The sequence below is a fragment of the Dendropsophus ebraccatus genome, chromosome 12 (assembly GCF_027789765.1).
Source record: "Dendropsophus ebraccatus isolate aDenEbr1 chromosome 12, aDenEbr1.pat, whole genome shotgun sequence".
Classification (NCBI taxonomy): domain Eukaryota; kingdom Metazoa; phylum Chordata; class Amphibia; order Anura; family Hylidae; genus Dendropsophus; species Dendropsophus ebraccatus.
In genome coordinates, this window is record NC_091465.1 from 48,568,518 (window position 1) to 48,592,148 (window position 23,631).

General features: G+C 44.1%; 1 protein-coding gene across 1 annotated transcript; it reads right to left on the reverse strand.

The window, feature by feature from the left end:
- Positions 1 to 2,413: 2,413 nt before the first annotated feature.
- On the reverse strand, positions 2,414 to 22,954 carry MYADM (myeloid associated differentiation marker). The gene is made up of 2 exons (XM_069948067.1): positions 22,834 to 22,954; positions 2,414 to 6,276 (listed from the first exon to the last, which is right to left on the reverse strand). The coding sequence occupies exons 1-2, from the start codon at positions 22,937 to 22,939 to the stop codon at positions 5,339 to 5,341; spliced, it is 1,044 nt and encodes a 347-aa protein (XP_069804168.1). The 5' UTR covers positions 22,940 to 22,954; the 3' UTR covers positions 2,414 to 5,338.
- Between the last annotated feature and the right edge of the window lie 677 nt (positions 22,955 to 23,631).

Sequence of the window (23,631 nt, forward strand, 5' to 3'; positions counted from 1 at the left end):
CAGCTGAGACTTTCTGTTCTGGCTGTAGTGATAAGAGGAGGTTGCTATCAAGTGACAATACAGCAACATGTGACATAAGTAGATAGAGGAGACAATAGCAGTTCCTAAGGCCCCATTCACACGTCCGTGTCAGTTTTTACTGTCAGGAAATCCTGATCAGGAGACCTCAAATGTCATCAGGATAGTATCAGGATTTCCTGACAGTAATCCGTTTTTACCATCAGGAAACCATCAGGAAAAACCTTCAGGATTTCCTGATGAGATGGTCTAGTATGCCAACATAAATCACAGGTACCCACACAGCCCTAGTGTACCTGGATGGCCACAGGCTGCAGAACTACAACTCCCATCATGGCCTGCCAGCAGAGCCATGATGGGAGTTGTACTTCTGCAACCTGGATGGCCACAGGCTGCAGAACTACAACTCCCATCATGGCCTGTCAGCAGAGCCATGATGGGAGTTGTACTTCTGCAACCTGGATGGCCACAGGCTGCAGAACTACAACTCCCATCATGGCCTGTCAGCAGAGCCATGATGGGAGTTGTACTTCTGCAACCTGGATGGCCACAGTCTGCAGAACTACAACTCCCATTATGGCCTGCCAGCAGAGCCATGATGGGAGTTGTACTTCTGCAACCTGGATGGCCACAGTCTGCAGAACTACAACTCCCATTATGGCCTGCCAGCAGAGCCATGATGGGAGTTGTACTTCTGCAACCTGGATGGCCACAGTCTGCAGAACTACAACTCCCATTATGGCCTGCCAGCAGAGCCATGATGGGAGTTGTACTTCTGCAACCTGGATGGCCACAGTCTGCAGAACTACAACTCCCATTATGGCCTGCCAGCAGAGCCATGATGGGAGTTGTACTTCTGCAACCTGGATGGCCACAGTCTGCAGAACTACAACTCCCATTATGGCCTGTCAGCAGAGCCATGATGGGAGTTGTACTTCTGCAACCTGGATGGCCACAGGCTGCAGAACTACAACTCCCATCATGGCCTGTCAGCAGAGCCATGATGGGAGTTGTACTTCTGCAACCTGGATGGCCACAGGCTGCAGAACTACAACTCCCATCATGGCCTGGCAACTCCATCAGAGCATGGTGGGAGTAGTAGTCCTAAAGGGGTAATCTCACCTGTCCTGGATCCTGCTCTGTCCGGGCAGCGAGGTTGAGGTCCGGGCAGAGTGCAGTGCAGAGATCCGGGCGGCGGCAGCGGTCGGAGGTCCGGAGCATGCGGCGGGCCGGTGGTGAGTTTCCGGGAGGGGGGGGTGCGGGCGATCGGAGCGGGCGGGCAATCGGAGCGGGCGGGCGGGCTGGCGAGCGGAGCGGGCGGGTGGGTGATCGGAGCGGGCGGGCAGGCTGGCGATCGGAGCGGGCGGGTGGGCGATCGGAGCGGGCGGGTGGGCGATCGGAGCGGGCGGGTGAGCGGAGCGGGCGGGCGGGCGGTCGGCCCCGTGGTGAGGTCCTGGCTCTCTACCATTCCGGAATCACGGGCACTTTCCTGATATACATCAGGAAAATGCCCGTGATTCCGGCGCTCCCATAGACTTCTATGGGGGCGTCCGTGCCGGATTTCCGGACGAAAATAGGACAGGATCTAAAAAATCCGGTCCTATTTTCCGGAACGGACACCCTTCCGGAAAAATCCGGAAGGGTGTCCGTGTCCAATGTTAGCCTATGAGTCCGGAAATCCGTCCGGATTTCCTGATAGGAAATCCGGACAGATTTTCCGGACGTGTGAAGGGGGCCTAAGGCTGCGTTCACACTACGTATATTTCAGTCAGTATATGTATATTTCAGTCCGTATTGTGGTCCTCATATTGCAACCAAAACCAGGAGTGGATTAAAAACACAGAAAGGATCTGTTCACACAATGTTGAAATTGAGTGGATGGCCGCCATTTAATGGCAAATATTTGCTGTTATTTTAGAACAACGGCTGTTATATTGAAATAATGGCCGTTATTTACTGTTATATGGCGGCCATCTACTCAATTTCAACATTGTGTGAGCAGATCCTTTCTGTGTTTTTAATCCTCTCCTGGTTTTGGTTGCAATACTGACTGAAATATACGTAGTGTGACGCAGCCCCCACAATAAGTAATTTCAGATGACACATTTATAGGAAAAGTGGATAAGTGTCAGATCACTGTCAACCCTCAACATTTCGATAACAGGGACCGCACATTGTAATGGGGTGATCAGACTTACAGGTGCATATTTACAGTCGTTGTCTAGGGAAGTGCTGGAGATAAAATACTGTACTTGGCTGTGGCCACAGACAATGAATATAGACACAGTAGCCTCACACGTGACTTGCGGCTCCATTCCCATGGGAATTTTTATCATTATCTGGTGGGAGTAGGCGAACAGTCTATGTGATGGAAACAAATACACAATTGCAAATATTGTACATCAACGTATTTATTACAATTTTTTTAAAAAAGCACAGGAGTTGTTCAACATAAAAAGAGTAAAAACTGAATATAAAAACTAGCGTAGGTTTACAATACGGTTAGAAAGCAGACATATTCATACAAAAGGCACAGAACATGCTATTGATACAGTAAGTGCAAAAATATATTTTTGGATGTTTTTATGCACATTACATTGCTGCTACATAATAATAAAGCTTAAAGCACAAAACCTTGATTCTATCAGGTTAAAAGGACACATATCCAAATAAATTGACATTTTTGCTTGAAAATGCATAGTTACTAAACATGAAAAAGACTGGAAGTAAATGTATTCTATAAGGGACAGATAGTGATATGAGAAGTGTGACGGTTCAAGGATCATGTTTGTTATATGAAGGGTTAACAATTAGCACTTTACATCACTTATTAATAGAGGAAAAATACTGGATAAAATATTGATGATGTGCCTAAAGTTATGAGCACTAGAGCCTTCACAGCTTCAAAAAATAGCTGACTAATAGTGCAAAGTCATCTGAGTGCATACAAAAGACTAATGTTGGCAGGTCTGGCTGTCAGTATAAAGCGGGGGGCCTTCTAAGTCTCCACTGAGGGATAGTTGGGGAGTTAGTGGGGTCAGACATGATGGAAGTTTATACCTGACCCCTTTGTTCTCAGAGCAATAAGCCACCGGAACTCTCTTCTTCCTATAGAGAACACATGAATGTGCTAATGTGTATAAGGAGGACGGGAGAGATAACTGTGAGCTAAATGATCATTCGGTTAACAGTTATTAAAGGTGTATAGGCACCATAACTTTCTGGCAGTAGCAAAGACACTTAGGTGCAGAACCCTCAAAAGATGTAAAAAAAAGAATAATGTGGGTCACAGTTACATTGTGAATTTTTCTATGCCGTGATACACAGGTCCTAAATTTTTGAGTATTTATACTGTGTCAGCTCTGAGCTACAATGATAAATGTCCTAAAGTTAAATGTTATATTTAAACAGTTTATGAAAATTCTAAAAAATTCTAGCTTTATGAGCATTTATGGCTATGCTGTAAGGAACCACATTGTATTCAGGTCTTTTTTTTTAACAGCTTATAAATTAAAGTATTTCCCTTTCCATTTCCCATTACTACGACCATTAAACTAATTATACAATCAGCTTTGGGGAAAGAGCTACCAGTCATTGACTTTGCAGACAGAAACCAGCAACCTCATACAGTGGGTATTGGTTCCTGCCACACTCAACTTCCTGTTGGTAATGGTTACAGGAAAAATAATTACACTTTCTGTGTGGGTTGAACTCTGAACTCCATAATACGGAGCACAGTGACACACTATGTTCCACAACGTTAAAATGATGGCCGTCCTTCGGGACAGGCGTCATTCTAGCGCCAAAAGACGGACGTCTATTGATAATCATGGCTGCTAATAACGTTCGCTGTCATTATTTGTGGCTGTCATTATCAACAGACGGCCGTGCTGAAAGACGACCGTCATTTTAACATAGTGGGAACATAGCCTTACTTGTATGTAAACCAAATCTACATGTAAACTTTTAAATGCCTACAAAGCTTTTCTTAGAAGCTTTGGGAATTGTATATCTAAAAGTAACCAAAAGGTAACTATATGTTAAAGTATAAGTATCTAAAAGTTCTTTAAAAATTCAAAAACAGTCTTCAAATCGTCATCTGTATTAACATGGACACATGTATTTATAAGAAAACTTTTTTTTTAATTTGGAAATAAAATCTTTATGTTCAGACTATACTAAAATAAATGATATGTTCCAAAAATGTCTCTGGTAAAGCTATGAACATTTCATATACATAGGAAAATACACAATGACATAAAATCAGTTTTGCTATAAAATTTACTGTGGGAGGTCATGAAACCAGTGCATATAGTTACAGACATTAAAGTGACTCAGATGGAGTCCATGGGGAGACCTTCATTTAAAATTTTACATTAATAGGACAGAATACTTTTCTTTCTCCAATATTAGACGGCCTAATATTCAAAAGCAATCAAGCACTGATCTTCAGGTCAGAGCTCACTTGCTCCACATTCCCTGCACGCTGTCTGTGCTATTATACACACTGACATCAAGGAGGGGGGGGGATAGAGGGGTGCTGCAGGGGTGTGGGGAGCTAGCCGGTGGAGAGAGCTGCGGTCTGGCCGATTCTCCGACACGGAGTGATGGCCAGCAGACTGTCGCTATCGTTATCTTTCAAGGACACTCTGCATGCTTAATGGCGTTACATATTATACCTCTACCGATTATAGAAGGTCCCTTGTACCCCAAGTAAATAGAGCAGCAGTGCACATGCTCGACCACCACTCTATTCACTCCATAGGAGACTGCCACAGATAGCCAAGGGCTGTACTCTATTCTATATAACCTTCATTGTTGTGATCAGTAGGGGTCCCAGCAGTCACAAACCCACCACTACTCACTTGTAGGTAGGGGATAAGGTATAACACTGGGATAACCTCTCTCAACAGTATTACATAGACAAAATAAAAATATTTTTGACTTTTTTTCTTTATTTGAACCAGAACGAGAAAAAAAAAATAATAAACTATAGGGGATTTGTGACAAACAGTGGTCTACAAGACACAAAACCTGTCACCCATTGAAAAGGCCACTAAATGGTTCTGGTGCACAGCATCGTAACTTGTGTGAAAAGACGCAGTGTGGACAATAGGAAATCGGTATGCCTGTCTGGCGGATATTAGGTTACATTTGCACAAAGGCCCTTCATAAAAAAAAATAACAATAATAATGACGCAAAACCTTCATATTGATATATGTTATATAATGTAATAAAATGAAAGGACGTAGCTGACTTTTCACCTCAAATTGTTCTTTTCTGGAATAATTACAGCAAGCTTCATGAAACCCAGACCTTCTAATAAACAGTGATAAAGATAAGTCTTGCAGAATGCACAAGATCGCCAATATAAACTAGAAGATTAACAGCTGTCAGAACAGCAATGGCTACCCATTTATCGTAAGGACATAAGTCATATGGGCCTGTACTACGTTTGCAATCATAAGGCCTTGAACTGGTACCGCCATGCTTGGAATCAAACTGAAAGATTGGCCAGATAATCAAAGCAGACGCATAGAAGAGAACTGCAAGAAGGGCGTAAGCGCTGAGGAACTTCTCGAAAGCACAGGGCAACCAGCTAGTGCACTCCCCGACACATAGAATAATCACCAAAATAGAAAAGATAAAGCAGATACAGTATACCGCTAAACACCATTTCAGTGCATCGTGTTTTTCGTACTGAGGTGGATCTGCAATAAAGACAAAAATAACACAGGCAATGTAGCTTTCAATGACTTTCAGAAGTCCAGGAACAGTGGCCATGTAACCGGTAACTTCTCCTGGCTGAGCTCTGGTTAAGGACACTTCGATAATATAGGCCAAAGTGGTAAGGCATGAAAACACAGTGGCTACAATTACATAGGTACGTCTGCTGCTATTACCATAGCTTTTGTCTTCAAGGAAGTACAATGGATAAATGATGGAGGCAGACAGGCACATCAGGACAGCAAACATTGCGAAGGTGATTGGAAAGTTCTTCCAGGACACTGGCATTCGGGTCTGCACACCGGCAAACTCCACAATCAGGATTATTACAGTAACCACAAAGCAGAAGCACCAGGAAAACATGCACATATCTCCAACTCGGCGGCTCCATGCTCCACTGTGGGCAACCAAGCTGAAGGTGACGCAGGCAAAGATGGCAGCAAAAATGCGCACTAAACCCACAGGAGACTTTAAAGTGTGGACGTTGCCCACCACCACGGTCCTCTTTTGGACTGGCATGGTTGATGTACCTAAAAAAAAAACACACACAATTAATAAAAAATAGTTGAAATTAATTAAATTATGAGCAGCAAAAAGATTCACACACTAGTCAATGCTGTTGCATGGAATTTACATATCACGCACCATCATCACACCTCAACTACAACCTGAAGTGGCTGCACAGGCGGACTGAGTGCTCTATTAATTATTAGCAAGCTACAAAATTGCCACTACGGGAAAAATTGGGCGTCTAACAGGGCTCTTAAATAAGCACTAAAGGTCAGACACATTGAGAGGACTTTAAAAGGTCAGTGGGAAGAAGACTTAACATACAATGACCTAAGCCCCAGCTACAATGTTTAGCCAATGATAGTATATACAAAGCATGTTCACATTGCCAAAAGTCCATTTGGGAAGGAAGTCCAGCGCATTAGTGACATGTAAACACATTCAGCAGCCTGCATTACGTGGTGAGACAGCGATTGAAGGGAATGGCGTTGTGCCAGGCCCCGCGGGGAGGGAGACCTTATAAGGAAGCAGAATTCCACTTGTGATCATTTTTTAGCTGTCACTAGTGAGGGATTCCATGTGCACGTATCTCATCACAACACCCTCTACATGTATAATAGGTCACATCACATCAGGAATGCCATAACATTTCTCTTTGTAGTAAAAAAAAAGAACACAGGAAAAAAAGGAAAAATTAAACATTATCTGTAACAAGTCAATGTGCAATGTGCAATGAGTAGCTACTATAGCATCTGCTTTTTACATTATTTCTGGCTTCCTGAAGTGATTACACCCCAGGGGATAGCATCCATTCTGTGCTAAGTGTAGAGGCTGACGCTACCACCCACTTTTAATCAACCACTTTCTAGCATTGGGCCTTATACAAAAAAAAAAAAAAAAAGGACAGAAGGTTTTACCCATAGCAACCAATCTAAACACTTTGTTTAATTTTAGACACGCCTAATGTATTTGACTGGATACTATGGGCAACATCTCAAGTTTTTGTTTGGTCTCGTACTAGAATATATAAGCCTAATGGTGCGTTTACACAGAGAGATTTATCAGACAGATTTTTGAAGCAAAAGCCAGGAACAGACTATAAACAGAACAGCTCATAAAGGAAAGACTGAGATTTCTCCTCTTTTCAAATCAATTCCTGGCTTTGGCTTAAAAAATCTGTCAGATAAATCTCTTTGTGTAAACGCACCATTACAGTTCAATCATAAGATCCCTTGTCCCTAAAGGAAAGGCATTGCAGTGTACATGCTTGGCCATAACTAGACTCACTCTAGTAGATAGCCGGTATAATGTTACGTGCCTGCACTTCTTAGCAATGGGTCCCTAATCTTGCCGTTTAGTCAGGGCTGACCACCAGATTATAATTATATACTCTTCAGCATATACCTCTTTGGAGCAATGTATATTTTACAACTACAAGAGGTGTATGGCCAGGCATTGCGGCACAAATTTACACTTAGGGCCCTATTCCACGGGACGATTATAGTTCAGATTATCGTTAAGTCGTTCAAATCTAAACGACAATCGTTCGGTTGAATAGCAGTTAGGGTCCATTTACACAGAAAGATTATCTGACACATTATCTGCCAAAGATTTGAAGCCAAAGCCAGGAATGGATTTGAAATTAGGGGAAATCTCAGGTTTTCCTTTATGACCTGATCTTTGTTTATAGTCCATTCCTGGCTTTGGCTTCAAATCTTTGTCAGATAATCTGTCAGATAATCTTTCTGTGTAAATGGACCCTTTACGATTAACGACCGAACGAGAAATCGTTGATTGTTTAATAAGATCTGGACCTATTTTTATCGTTGCTCGTTCGCATTGAATAAGACGTTGTTCGGTCGTTCGCAGTAGTGACGACCGCAATAGTGACAAGACGACCGCAAGAACGATCATAAGTAACAATTATCGTTCCATGTAAATGGGTGAACGATTTCAGGTCTTCCGCAATAGCGGTTGTTTGTATCGATTATCGTTAACGATTAGCAAACGATAATCGTCCCGTGGAATAGGGCCCTTACTCAAGAGCAGGCGTAGATTTATATCCTGATTTACGCCAGTGAGCAGGCATCAATCATGATAAATCTGGAGCAGGAGGAGGACATTCCTCCTCCCCACCTTGCTGCCCCACCCCCCAACTGCACCCTTCAGGCCAGCGGGGGTTATGGCTGGCATACGCCAGGGAGAAGGTAAGAATCTGCGCCTTCTCCCTTGCATAGGGCAGGGGCCTCTCCCCCAAAATGCAAGGGCAGACCTCCCAACAAACCCAAATCCAGCAGGACAGCTGCTACATGTCCTGTTTAGTATCAGCATCTTCCACTACCTCCATCCCCCATCCTAATGGAACATTAACCAATAGGAGCAGCTTACAAGAAAAGAAATAGAATTCACTTCAGGGGCAGGGATACAGTGACGCCATCCTCAGAAGATGGCCTGATCTGCAGAAAGGCCTAAAGGCCCTATTACACGGCCCAACTCTGAGGAGCAAACGAGCGCTGTGAGCTGTGAGCTCGTTTGCTCCTAGTTCCCCGCCATTCCATGCGGCAGCAGCAAGCGGGTGAGTGCGGGGTGGGCCGAGGGAAGCTGCGGGGGAGGGGGGGTCTACCCAGGGAGGGGGGCTGATCGTCTGGGCAGCCCATAGGATATAGCGGTGGTCTGCTGCCGCTGCTTCTACCCCACGGAGCAGCGGCAGCAGATCGCTGTTATATAAGTCATTTGTCTTTCAACACGTTGAAAGAAAAACGACTTTAACGATCAGCCGACATGAACTATGTCGGGTGATCGTTGCCTCCTATTCCACGGGACGATTATCGTCCGTAACGAATACGGCTGATAATCGTTCTGTGGAATAGGGCCTTAAAGGGCACAAAGAATCTGGGAAAGTATTTTAGTTAAAGGGTGTGGGTACATGTCTTATCCCCTGTGTGGGATGTCCAGTAATGGCTTGTTGTTCCTCCAGTATAGGCACTATTTTTAGTTATACCCACAGCCCTAACATCTAAGAGGGTTGTATACCCTGTATATTGTACATGCTATTCACAAAGGATCCTGGAGATATTACAGGGCGTCATCCTGCTGTGATGAGATGTTTGTACTAATATTTCCTTTGCTTAGATACGCTGAGACTCACTGTCGGAGACATAGAGGGTAATCTTTCCTAATACAGTATTACCTTGGTTTAAGAGTAACTTGGTTTAAGAGCTCACAGTTTTTCAAAATTGTGACTTGGTTAAAGAGCATTGCTTTGGTTTAAGAGCTCCCTTACTGGGTGGGAGCACGAGTGGAGGAGGGGCATGGTCTGCATAGCAGGGTCTACAGCTCTGTACTCTGACCCAGGAAGTCTCCCTCACCTTCCAAATCATAGCAGATCCACTTCAGGCTGGGGCTTACATCAGCTGCAGTCTGTCAGCCCTTGTGTTTCCCATCCTCTCCATACTGTACAGTAACTTATAATATCACATATTCTGCTGTTTCTGAATGTTTGTTTCATCTGTTCTTCATGTTATTCAGAATAATAAATCATTATTTTTGGGGTGTAAAACCAATTGTCTGCATTTCTATGATTTCTTATGGGAAAATATGCTTTGGTGTAAGAGTGGATTTGGATTACAAGCACAGTCCCGGAACAAATTATGCTCGTAATCCAAGGCACCACTGTATAACAATATAATATACAGATGCTGGTAAAAAAGTGCCAGGGCCAGGAGTGTAACTGTAAATCAAAACAAGAGAGCTGGCACCATCAGTAAGGATAGTGGACGGCATTATTAGTAAAAGGATTATGAATGACACTAATAGTAACAAAAGACTAAACACTGGCACTATTAATATGGCACTAGAACACTCTGGGTAGTATTAGTCACAGATAAAATTGACTGGTCCTATTAGTAGGTTACTCTAGTAGCCACTATAGCAGAAATTATTAGGGATATATACGCCGTCATCATTTCTTGCTGACTGCATTATTTCTCTCTGACTGCATTCGGCCATTCAAACCAACACCAACTATTTCAATCCAACAAAATTAAGAACTGGACAAATTTGTTGCAGACGCAGACAGAATACTGATACATGTGGGCCGCAGTGTATTACATATATTATAAGGATATATTCACAAGTGGCAGATTTGCTATGACCTGTCTACTCATCTGAACAGGACCCAAATAGTGACATATGAACATATAGGAACCGTTTTCTATTGCTTCATTTTGGGCTTCATATTGTCATACTTTAGAATAGGGGATAAATGACTGATCAAGGGAGGTCCAAACACTAGGACTCCCCCAAAATCTTGGAACAAGTAAAAAATGGAGCAGTGGTGCGACCACAAGACTACCACGTTGTTCATCTTCTGGGGGAAATGCTGGCGACAGCTAAGGAAAGTGGTGTGGATCATGGTATGTACTCGAGGGGAGAGATGATAGGCGAAATGAGATCCAACAAAGCAGTCAAATATTTTCATGGGTCTATTTACAATGGCTCCCGATTCTGGTGGAGAGGCTGCACTGAGTACCTGCACTCAAAGGTGTGTTCTTAGCACTACACCACAAAGTGAGTCCCCCCAATACCACTCTAGTGAGGAGCCACCATCCTAAGGTTATGGTGTGTCTGTTATTACATCTTGGCTCTAGAGATAGCTGAGCACTGTTTTCTCCAGTTCCCATTGAGAATGAACCACTTTAAAGGGGTTATCCAGCGCTACAAAAACATGACCACTTTTCCCCCTCGCTAGTCTCCAGATTGCGTGAGGTTTCAAACTCAGTTCCATTGAAGTAAATGGAGATTAATTGCAAATCACACCTGAACTGGAAACAAGAGATGGGGAAAAGTGGCCATGTTTTTGTAGCGCTGGATAACCCCTTTAAGGCAAAGGAGGCTGAAGTAAGATGCGCCAAATGCAACTTTTGTATTATAAATCTTGGCGGTGTGGAAATGTGAACTGTGATCTTCAAACACTGAATATGTGTGTTGTTGCCTCCCCCAACATTCTGAGTAAAGAAAAATTGGAACATATACTAGAGGCTTCGGTAAATGAGTCACAGCTATTTCCTGTAGCACTTTCTAGTATGAGGTAACCTGTTATACACTACTACTGCAGCTATAAGAAGAGCCAAACAAAGGTGGGGCCCTTCCTGCCACCAGTCTGACATGCCAATGTGTGGAACAGAGCTGCATTGTGATACTTAAAGGGGTACTCCCTCCATTTTAAACTTCTGATATGTTGCTGCCAAGGTGGAAAACATAACAAACAGGCTATTCTTATCTTTCCACAATCCTCCATTAACCCTCTACGGCATCTCGGGGTCCCCTGCTGAACGTTCCCACTTACTGACTGAGATGGGACAGGGAAAGCCAGTGATTGGCTGAGCGGGCTGTCACTGCCGAGACAAGTCCAGGAATGTGGAGGAGGACACTGGGAAGTGCGTAAAAGGTAAGAATAGCCTGTTTGTTATGTTCTCCGCCAAGGCAACAACATATCAAGGCATATCAGCGCAAACAACGGCCGTTGTTGTAAAATCACAGCCATTGTTGTAAAACCACGGCCGTAATTAATGTCCACGATCATTAATTCTGGCCGCCGTTTTACAACAACAACCGTTGTTTAGCGTTAAACAATGATCGTTTACTAAAGGTCGGCCTTTGTTAGTAAATAGTGGGAAAAAGCCCAAAACCTAAAATAGGTGAAGCAAGCAGCCATATTTTTCTCTTCCTGGATTACCCCTTGGGTGATAAAAATTTGATCAAAGTTGATGAAAATCTCCACTGTTTTCTTTTTGGGCGCTCTAATGAGAATATACAGCACATCAATAGTGCTGGGCGCCAGCGCTGGATCAGAGCAGGTATGCATTCATGGCCATTGTTAGATGCACTGTTAGGGCCCTATTACACGGGACAATTATCTTGAGAAAAATCGTTATATCGTTTGATTAGCGGTGGCTGCTGAAGTTGGATAAAGCCCTAAGGCTATGTGGAAAACATGGATATAGTCATTGGCTGTATCCATGTTTTCCAGAGAACCTTAGAGCTTTATCCAAGTTCAGCAGCCCTAGCTAATCAAATGCCGAACGTTCGACTTCGGATGGACTCGAACCCAAACCCGGTTCGCTCATCTCTAATCGTATCTAACGACCATCGTTCTGTGTAATATGGTGAACGATTTCAGGTTAACAATAAATAATCTTGTTTGCAATCGTTTAGCGTTAATCATTAAAAATTGTTCTGTGTAATAGGACCCTAAGACTGCTGGGACTTGTAGTACACTCATAGATCAACAGCTCTTTATTGTACATTTCAGGCGAGTTAATGGAACAAGCTTCTGACCCACATAGCTAAAAGCTGCAATAAGCCCAGGAATAACGTATTTCTTGGCAAGTCATCACAAACTTTGTGACTAGACGTATTCTTCCTTTCCTTTCCACTTGTCTTACTGCCAGAGGAGGAAGAGAAAACAGCCAAGCTCAACACATGCACACCCCAATCTACAAGTTTAATGTTGCAGATGGAGGGTCTCATTTTTAGAGGAAGCAGGAATGTAAGTGTAGCCTAAAACATGACACTTAAGGGAAGATTTATCAAAGGGTGTAAAATTTAGACTGGTGTATACTGCCCACAGTAACCAATCACAGCTCAGTTTTCCTGAAAGCTGAGCTGTGATTGGATGCTGTGGGAAATTTGCACCATTCTAAATTTTACGCCCTTTGATAAATCTTCCCCTTTATCCTTCCTCCTGAGCAATCCTTACTTGTTACTGGGTCCTATGTGAAAAATCCAATCACTAAAGACCTATTACATGAAGCGATTATCGGCCGTATTTGGCCAATAATTGTGTTGTGTCATGAAAGGCAGCGACAGCCCACATGAACGATGTTGGCTGGTTGTTGTCTTTTAATGTCTTTCAACATGTTGAAAGACAAATGAGGAGCACAGCAGCAATCTGCTGCCGTCGCTCCATGCAATAGGAGTGGCGGCAGCAGACAGCCGCCATCTCCTATAGGCTGCCCGGGAAAAAACAGCACCTCTCCTGTGCTGTTTGATTTTGCAGCTCATTCCATTCCAGTTGAATTGTAATACCACACACAACCTTAGGACAAAGGGGTGCTGTTTTTGCTATGAAGTAGCTTTTTCTAATTCTGGATGACCCCTTTAAAGCAGAGGATCTGAGGAGGTAAGTATGTAAGTGTTCATTGTTTTAGTTTATGGGGAGGCATAGGGTTACCTTTGGGATTTTCTCTTCTATCTTGTCACTGAAGACATCATATAAATAATAATAAAGACCAGAAATGGTTTTATCTCAACAAAAGACACAATTTTACATAAGAATCACATAGTTTCCACTGTTACCCAGTAATGTAGTGGGTACAATACATTAAAGGACAACTCCCACGGGACCCCCCCCCCCAAAAAAAAAAAAAAAAAAAAACACAGACACCATACTCACCATCCCTCCGGTGACGATCGCCACTCAATTTGCCCACCGTCCGCCTCTCCCGTCACCACCGTCTGCCGTCCAGCGATGTCTCTCACTTACGGGTCCAGGGGATAGAAAAGGCTTCCAGCAAGCTCAGCCAATCAGGGTGATGCGCTCCAGCCAATGAAAAGGCTGCTGGTGCGCATGTGCACCAGCAGCCTTTTCTCTCCCGTTTACATGAAGACACCGAGGAGGAAGAAGACCCGGACCGCCCCCCCCCCGGCTAAGACGTCGGCGTCTCAAGATGGCGCCCGGGAGAAAAGGATGGTGACTACCGTAATAGGTAATGTATAATTTCTTTAACCGAAAGTGGGGGAAGGGGGCCAGACCGGGCATTTAACCACACTACAAAGTTATATAACTTTGTAATGTGTGTTAAATAAGCAAAAAAATTTTTTCGTGGGAGCTGTCCTTTAAGGCCCAAATCCACGGACCGACATAGAGGAGCAAACGAGCGCTATCAGTGCTCGTTTGCTCCTCGTTCCCCGCTGGCTGCCGCCGCTATAGCATGCGGCAGCCGCGAGCGGGTAAGTCCGAGGGGCGCGGGGAGGTGCCCGGGTGATCACTAGATTGCCCGATGCAGCCCATAGCAGCGGTCTGCTGTCGTCGCTCCTATTCCACGGAGCGACGGCAGCAGATCTTTGCTGTATGAGTCGTTTGTCTTTCAACATGTTTGAAAGACAAACGATGCAACGATCAGCCGACATGAACGATGTCGGCTGATTGTTGCCTTCTATTTCACCGGACAATTATCAGCTGTAACGGCCAATATCGCCTGAATACGGCCGTTGAATAGGGCCTTAAGTGCTAATGTGTGGTCAGAGTAGTTTTTATCAGGTATACTGTGGTTTATCTAATGTGGCTTAGCTTTACCCTTCCCACTTTTGATGTTCATGTTTCTCTTCTTTTAATTTATTAGATTTTAGTTTTATTAAAGCCTGAGGTTTTATTGGCTATTAGTTATGGTAACTAACTATACATATAAAGTCAGCCGAGGTGTCAGACCACCGCAGTCTCCACATCCAGGCAAGCAGCTAAGAGCTACACTGCAGACCCCAGTATGGAGGAGGCATTCCCAGGTTACCCCAGCAGTGGTCATATTTCTGGGAAGGAGTGGGAGGCAAGACTCCGGAGACAGCGGGATAGACATGGAGCGTCTGACAGAGAATGTGATACGACAGACATTCCACATCCTCATGACCCCAAGCTATGAAGTCATTCTCCTAATTCCTTGACACCCATTTTCTTTCTGACTCATTGTCCAGGAGGGTATTTGCATGTATAGTAGTCATACAGTCAATATGTAAGGAGGGGATATGATTTACTTAATACTGATACATAATACCAGGTTCAACAAATCTCATCCACAAAAAAAAAAAAAAAAAATGGCTGCAGACGCCACACAGAAGCTAACCTGAAAAGAGGAGCGTAAAACCACAACATGTCAATTAATGCTTGTTGCGGATTTTGTCCAATAACTTTAATGGGTTAAGTCTAAGGCTACATTCACACTATGTAAAAACAACATCCGTATTTCATAGCAACTGCCGTTGTGCAAACCAGCTGTTGTTTTGAAATACGGCCATTGTTTTTACATTGTGTTAACATAGCCTAAATGTGCAAGATTCCTTGCTGTAGATTTGCCGCGTATGGATGGAAATGTATCCTTTTACCCTCACTGTGTGAACAAACCCAAATGGTGAATATATATGTAGAAGTGTCTGGGCATCTCCTGTATCTCTGTATGTCTGTCATCATACTGCAGCATATATTTAGTTTGTTGGTTGGTGGTTTGTTGGTATATATCCTGCAAACCAAAGTTATTGTGGACTGTTCCATCAGACACTCTATAAGATTCTTCTGTATAGGAGACTGCAGCATATATTTCTGAGCCTGATGCAAAACCACAATGTGTTCAAGTAGTCACTAGTAGATTACTGCTAATCCGGTCCATTAAAGGGGTTTTCCAGACAGGGAGGGATTTTCAGTACATGTTTTGGGTTGCAGGAAGCATCTAGGCGCCACAGCAGTTCTGTCTGTCCTGGTTCCTGTGACATTTCATGCAAACCACAATGCCTGCTCAGCCAATCACAGCTCACACAAACATCACAGGGACCAGGAAGAAGGGAAGAGGACCTCAGCAGGCAGTGAAAGCTCAGGAAAATGGCAGTGGTGGTGGTGGTGGTGGTGGTGGGGAGCTGGGAGGGTTCGGCGCGGAATCTTGGCACCCATTTCGTAGTGTGAACAGGCCCTAAGGCTAGGTTTACACTATGTTTTTTGCAGTCCGTTTAATGGATGTAATTGTGTGAAATCTGTTTGGATCTGTTTTTCCATTGACTTACATTATTTAGAAAAAAGGATCACAATGCATGCGTTCTTTTTTTCCTAATTGTACACAAAATTGTGGTTAACCATGTTTTTGTGTATGTTAAAAGCAACCATTTAAAAATGCATATGTTAAACAGAGTGCAAAAACACAGTGTGAACCCAGACTTTGTGGCTTTGCTGACTGCTGACAAAACCTTATGACCCGGCAGCATCTGATCCGGCAAATGACTGATATACTGTACAGTATATTGTATGTCACAACACTTCCATATCATGAGACTTTTGCATTTCAGGTTCCTATGAAAACTGGAATTTAAGACAACTTCAGACAGATTTAGTTTGGCCTTTTGGAATGGAAAAAAACTGCCCGTAAAACGCCTTTTCCAAAAATAGCAATAATAAAAGCTTTTTTTTATGTAGCCTTTTTTTCACCCATGTTTGTTTCTTTCCACTTAAAAAATATGAAGGCAAAAACGCCTAATGCCCATACACATTTTTTTTCAACCTATACAGATAATGCCTTAGAATCAAGGGGGAAAAAAGCCAAAGCCAATCTTAAAAAAACTGCCACGATCCAAAAAACAACAAAAGATGTTGATAATTGAGTCCCATTGACTCCCAGACAACATCTAGCTACAAAGTGCCTTTTAGTCAAAAAGACATCATGGGGTGAATATGGAAAAAAAGAGCCAGGGGTTACAGGTGAGAAGATTCCCAAGGTTATGTATAAGTAGCATCTATTCAATAAAAGACAAAGGCATAAACCCCCATCCTAAAGCTATCCTAGTCCAAATATTCCCTTTAAGGGGCTGCTGAGTGACGCAGAGACATTCCGGGGTAGATGTGGTGCCCGGACAGTGGACAGCTCTGGAGCGAGGGTGGGATGTAATGCTTCTTTGGACACTGAAGGACGCAGAGGTGGCATTCCTATCATTACCACCATCATCTTTTGTGCCAACATTGTCAATTTTAATGTATTACTCAAAATGCGTCTGACTATGAATCAGCGACAATGGGTCTCCATTGTGTTCATGGAGTCTAATGCATCTCCTCTGTAATGATTTCTACCAAGCCCTTAAAAGTTCGCGAATTCTGCCAGTTCTCAGACTCCATTTACTAAAGCCACCGTGCCACGGTCACAAAGCCTGTCTGCAAATAAATGGCATTAAACCAGGCGGCCAGAAAAAGAATGTGCTAAATACTGTACAAGAAAACATTAGCCTGGAGACATCTTATCTAGAGATCATCATCACAGCCTCCGACAGGAAACCGCATCATTTCACAATACAACTGACAGGGTGCTGGCTCCAGGTATGATGCACAGTATAGATATGCAGCAGCATGGCTGTCACCAGAGGAGACACAAGATGATGTATGGAAAAGGTGCTGTACAAGCACTGGAACACCCCGACACATCTGCAGTAGGGACTGTCAGTAGGGAGCAGAACTATGTATAAGCACTGTGGTCCTAGTAAGGAAGCCCTAGTAAGGAAGCCATAACTAATCTCTGGGCACTACAAATACTCTGCTGCCAAGACACCATCAGACAACGAGTAGAACAAGTGTGTGACCGAGTGATTACAGAGTGGCAGTCAACTAGGTAACACATCACACATTACATCATATGGGGAGAGACTGAAGGCCCTATTACACAGACAATTATCGGCCGCACCTGGCCGATTACTGGCCGTTCAGGCCAATAATAGTTTGATGAACATTAAAAGACCACGATCAGCCAACATGCACAATATCACGATCATGTCATCGACGGTCTGCTGCTCGGTCTGTGTAATAGAAGTGGAGGCAACAGAAATCCGCTGACTTCAATGGGCAGCCTGAACGATCTAAGTATCATGCGATCAGCCCCTCATATTGCTCCCCCCCCTGCTGTTCATCGCTCACTGTCTGTGCATGTGGTAGTATTCCTTGTCATGCAAGAAGAAACAGGCATGACTCCATCACACATACAAGTCAATGGGGTCACGTTGCAATGCACAAGTGGCTGCATCCCCCCAGTCTATCCTAGTCAGGTACCTGTAGCCCTGGATTGAAAATTCACAAGATAACTACATACTGCAGATCTTCCTTGCAAATTTCGGCTGCGTTCACACTACGTATATTTCAGTCAGTATATGTATATTTCAGTCAGTATATTTCAGTCAGTATTGCAACCAAAACCAGGAGTGGATTAAAAACACAGAAAGGCTCTGTTCATACAATGGTGAAATTGAGTGGATGGCCGCCATTTAAAGGACAACTTCGGCAAAATTTTTTTTTTGCTTATTTAACACACATTACAAAGTTATATAACTTTGTAATGTGGTTAAATACCTGGTCTGGCCCCCTTCCCCCACTTTCCGACCCCCGACCCCCCACCCCGGAAGTTAAAGAATATATACATTACCTATTACGGTCGTCACGGTCCTCTTCTCTGGTGTCGGGTGATGTCAGAGCTGGGGGCGGTCCGGGTCTTCTTCCTCCTCGGCGTCTTCATTGAGAGTGAATGGGAGAGAAAAAGCTTCTGGTGCACATGCGCACCAGCAGCCTTTTCATTGGCTGGAGCGCATCACATGGCTTCCAGCTTGCTCAGCCCTGATTGGCTGAGCTTGCTGGAAGCCATGTGATGCGCTCCAGCCAATGAAAAGGCTGCCGGTGCGCAAGCGCACTGGCAGCCTTTTCTCTCTCATGGGCCCGGAAGCAAGAGACATCGCTGGACGGCGGAGGCAGGTGACGGTGAGGCGGACGGCGGGCGAATGGAGTGGCGATCGTCACCGGAGGGATGGTGAGTATGGTGTCTGTGTGTGTCTGTGTTTTTTATTTTTTGGGGGGTCCCGCCGGAGTTGTCCTTTAATGGCAAATATTTGCTGTTATTTTAGAACAACGGCTGTTATATTGAAATAATGGCCGTTATTTACTGTTATATGGCGGCCATCCACTCAATTTCACCATTGTGTGGACAGATCTGTGTTTTTAATCCACTCCTGGTTTTGGTTGCAATACTGACTGAAATATACTGACTGAAATATACATATACTGACTGAAATATACGTAGTGTGAACGCAGCCGAAATTTGTAAAAACCCAAAGCTTATACGATAAGGCAGGGTTCACAATACGTAAAAAACACGGACGTATTTCATATCAACGGCCGAAATTGCGCAAATAATGCGTTTATACGAAATACGGCCCCCCTAAGGGGGAATGTGTCATTTGTGCAATAATTTTAGCTCTTGTACACTTTTCATGTGCAGTGCGAAAATCTCCCGTCCATGAGCAAAAATCATCATTAGGAGCACAAGCCTTAATAAATATTGCACAATTTTGCATGCTTATATGGCTAAAAAAACAAAACACCAGGGAATGGCTAGAGTAGTGCTGCACAATATTTTTTGTGCAAAATAAAAAAAATGCACATGATAAATCTGGCTAAAAAAGTAGCCAACTCATACCATGCCCCTAACATGCTTCCTCCTAGCTAAAAACTTCAAAAATGATGCAGCCAGTGTAAAATGTTACGCCCTATGCAAAAACACAAAATAAACCAGAATGATGTCACAAAAAGAAAGATACATATGCCCCTAAGTGTGAACACACCTTGGGGACCTCGAAGTCAAAAACTACTATAGACCTGCAACAATTGATTGTAGATTTTTTTTTAAATCATCATCAGCAGCAGCAGAAACATATCCACCACAAATCTGTAATCTGATTTCCATCCTGTGGGGCCACACCCCAAGGCTAGGTTCACACTATGTAAAAATGATGGCCAGATATTTATTGAAATTCAACGTAGAATTACATACTGCACTACGATGATTTTTTTGTTTGTTTTTCACTTTTTTTTCCACATTTTTTATTTTTTTATTTTTTTTAAGAGTTCTTGACTTATTTTTATTTTCAAAATGTGGCATGTACTGGGTACAGTTTTTAGGGGACTTTTTGACCTTTGATTTATTTTCAGGGGCACCAGCTACTTGTCCTGTATAGCTGCAGGGTGGGCACAGTACACCACCCCAGTTCAGTACTGATGCCAGGCTTCCCCTTACCCCCCACTGTATAAGGTTTCCATCAGGCTGGGAACATTTCTGAGCAATAAATGAGTATAATTGAATCTCTGCGGACAATCTTCCCTCTGTCCAGTGATCTATCACATGATACTATGACATTATAAATCTAAGGTAATCACAGAAGACACGCTACCTCCTGTTCTGCAGCTTCTGTATAGAGACAATAGCATGTATTCTAGTTCTACATGGCGTACTGTGTAATATTCCCGTTACAGGACATACTGTGGACGGCTGCCAGGAACAGATCACATTACTTGTCCACTTATGGTCATAATCGTATTCACAGGGCTAATAGCAAATCCTGATGAGGAGAAAGCCTCGACCACAGACTGATCAGATGTTTGTTCTGCTCATCCAGATGACGGGGTTCTGACAGCAATTCATGGACCTGTAATATTATGGTCCTTCACATCTGGTTGGAACAGTATATAAATGTAAGGAAGCAACATGCACTCTACATGTCTGACGGTCTATCTGCAGTCTATCGGTATGTCTCTCCAGCCATTCCAGCACCACTACAACCCCCAGCATACCCCAGTGGTGTCACTGTAACTGGACAGTAACATACCCCTCCCTAGCACTCTGCCAAAAATCACCCCACCTCGGTGGAGTTCTCCTTTAATGCTACTAATGCTAGATGATTCCCACTATGGTTCCTATCACTCCTGCCATTTCTTCATGAAAGAAGTCAGGGTATGTGCACACTATGGGATCACCCGCCGAAGATTCAACAGCTCTGTTCTATGGTCAGGCAGATTCCGCTGTCCGTACGAAGAATGAATGGGTGGAAGGCGGAATCTGCCTGACTATAGAATGGAGTCTATGGCACAGGCAGGGATACAGGCAGCCATGAGCGGGGGCAAGCTGGGTAATCCGCCCGGATTCCTCAGTGTGAACATACCCTCAGAGGAACAATCCTTCACCAGTCACCTTATACCGTCTTATGCTACAGACTGGGAATGTGCTGACAACGGCAGCTGGTGCCTATTATATTATACATACACATATATATATAGCTGAGACATTGCTTACACTATCATTTACACCAGGGTTTCCCAACCTGCAGCTCTCCAGCTGTTGCACAATAACTTCCATCAATAGGGCGGTTTCACACTACGGAATTCTCGCGGACAATGTCCGCGGAATTCCGTCAGCTGTCCGCCTGCACGGGAACGCGCTTTTCCGCCGGCTCCATAGACATCATTCTATGAGCCGGCATATTCTGCGAGCCGCTGAAAGAAGTGACATGACACTTCTTTCAGCGTATAGCGGAATACGCCGGCCCATAGAATGGTGTCTATGGAGCCGGCGGAAAGGTGCCCAGATATGCGGGCGGACAGCTGACGGAATTCCGCGGACATTGTCCGCGAGAATTCCGTAGTGTGAACCCGCCCATACTTTGGAGAGCGGCAGGTTAGGAAAGACCAACTTTCATCAGAAGTCTCGCCCTATCTACGAAGTCCCATCCACTTTTTTAAAATGTACAAAATTAAAGAGTACTCACAAAATCTCCCCAAAACGGACACCGAGACCAAGTGCTCCCCTGATGTTTTCACTCAGTATCTCTGATACATTTTATGAGACGTCACATAAAAGTATGTTTACACAATTACTGTTTTCAATATGAACATTTAGTTGTTTTTTGTTTTTTTATGCAAATGCAGTTTCTGTTGCAATTTCTCCATTTAGGTCAATGGGATAAAATCGCATATAAAGCACAAAAAAGGTGCATTGGAAAGTTTGTAAAATGGGAGGTGACCTCTATGTATGAAGTCTATGGGAGGCATTTATTAAGTCCGGCGTTTTTTACGCCGGACGTAAAAATGGCCCCGCAGCTCCGGCGCTACGGAGATTTATGTAGAGGCGGACTGCCTCTACATAAATCCCGTGCGCGCCGTTGCGCACCGCTGAAAACCTACGCCAGCTGAGGACTGGAGTAGGTTTTCGGCTTACATTTTGGCGGAACGGATGGTAAATCGCGCGGACTCTGAGCCGATTTGCGAATATTTTATTCGCAAATCCGCCATTTTTGAATAAAAAAAGACGCAAATCGGCACTTTCCGCCGAAAATCATCCGTTCGCCGGATGATACATGTGGCCCTATATGTATGAAACCTCTATGTATGAAACCTCTATGTATGAAACCTCTATGTAAGAAGCCTCTGTGTATGAAGCCTCTATGTATGAAACATCTATGTATGAAACCTCTATGTAAGAAGCCTCTATGTATGAAATCTCTGGGTGAACTCTATGTATGAAATCTCTGGGTGAACTCTATGTATGAAATCTCTGGGTGAACTCTATGTATGAAACCTCTGTGTGAACTCTGCCTGAACACTTGCCCTTAGGCTGCAGCCACATGTGCTGAACAGTGACAACAACAACGCAACAAAACCGCACGTGCTTTACTTCTCTGCAAAACACAGTTCAAGAGTATACAAGAAAGTTTCGCCTTCTTCTATACAGATATATACACCCGGCCCTATATCCAGCCCAGTCCCATATCCAGCCCTATGAGATCTAGCCCGCCGCCGTGTACACCAGCGGACAACATCTGGGCTCCCCGGCAGCCGCACCTACAGGTCACCGGCCAGACACATGGACACTGCTACAAGTAAGGCAAGTCTTATCCATCCTCTTCCTGGTGCCTATGTGCACAGCTGGGAGCAGCAGCCCCGTTAGCCCCGTAGCTCTTACCTCCCGGTCCTGAGCCCAGACACCGTGCAGACACCGTGCAGACTGAGGAGAAGACGGGAATGAGCAGCACTCCGGGCGGCGGGGTGGGTGCGGTTACAGGACACATACACAGAGCTCAGGGACCGCAGCCAATCACACGTCTCACACACAGCGGAGAGCTCCTGCCCTGACTTCAGCTGCTGTACGTGTGTGTACAATTAGCCACTGTCCCTACTGGAGCAGTATCTCCCATCTTCAAGGAGGCAGCTGGCTGTGTGGGACCTGAGGGATATTACTCCGTGTAACTACATGGCAGGGGCTTCTGCCTGGGCTGTGTGCCTGCTGCCTGCTTTCTGCTACTTGTGGCTCTCCAGCTGCTGTAAAACTGTAAATCTGCTGGGAGTTGTAGTGCCACACCCTTTTAGTATATATAGGACTAGGGCTGTCTGGTCAAATGACCTAAAATCATCCCCACACAGTGACTCATGTAAGTGAATGGAGTCCTGTTGTGACCCACAAATGACCGGACTCCGAAGTCACAAGGAATTCATCCAAGATTATGGAGGTAGCAAACTGCAGGGGACAATGAAACCCCACTGATTTATGGGAGTCAAAGTGCCACACAATCGCGGTAGCACTACACGGTGATTTTTGATTGTGCCACCATACGTTTCTGTGTCGCCCTAATCTAAAGTCATAAGCGCTAACGTTTCAATGAACTTTATATAGATTAATAGTACAAGCAGATATAACAAATGTAATATATCTTATAAGACAAAAATGTTCCAACAACATACTGATGCGTTCAGAATATGCTAC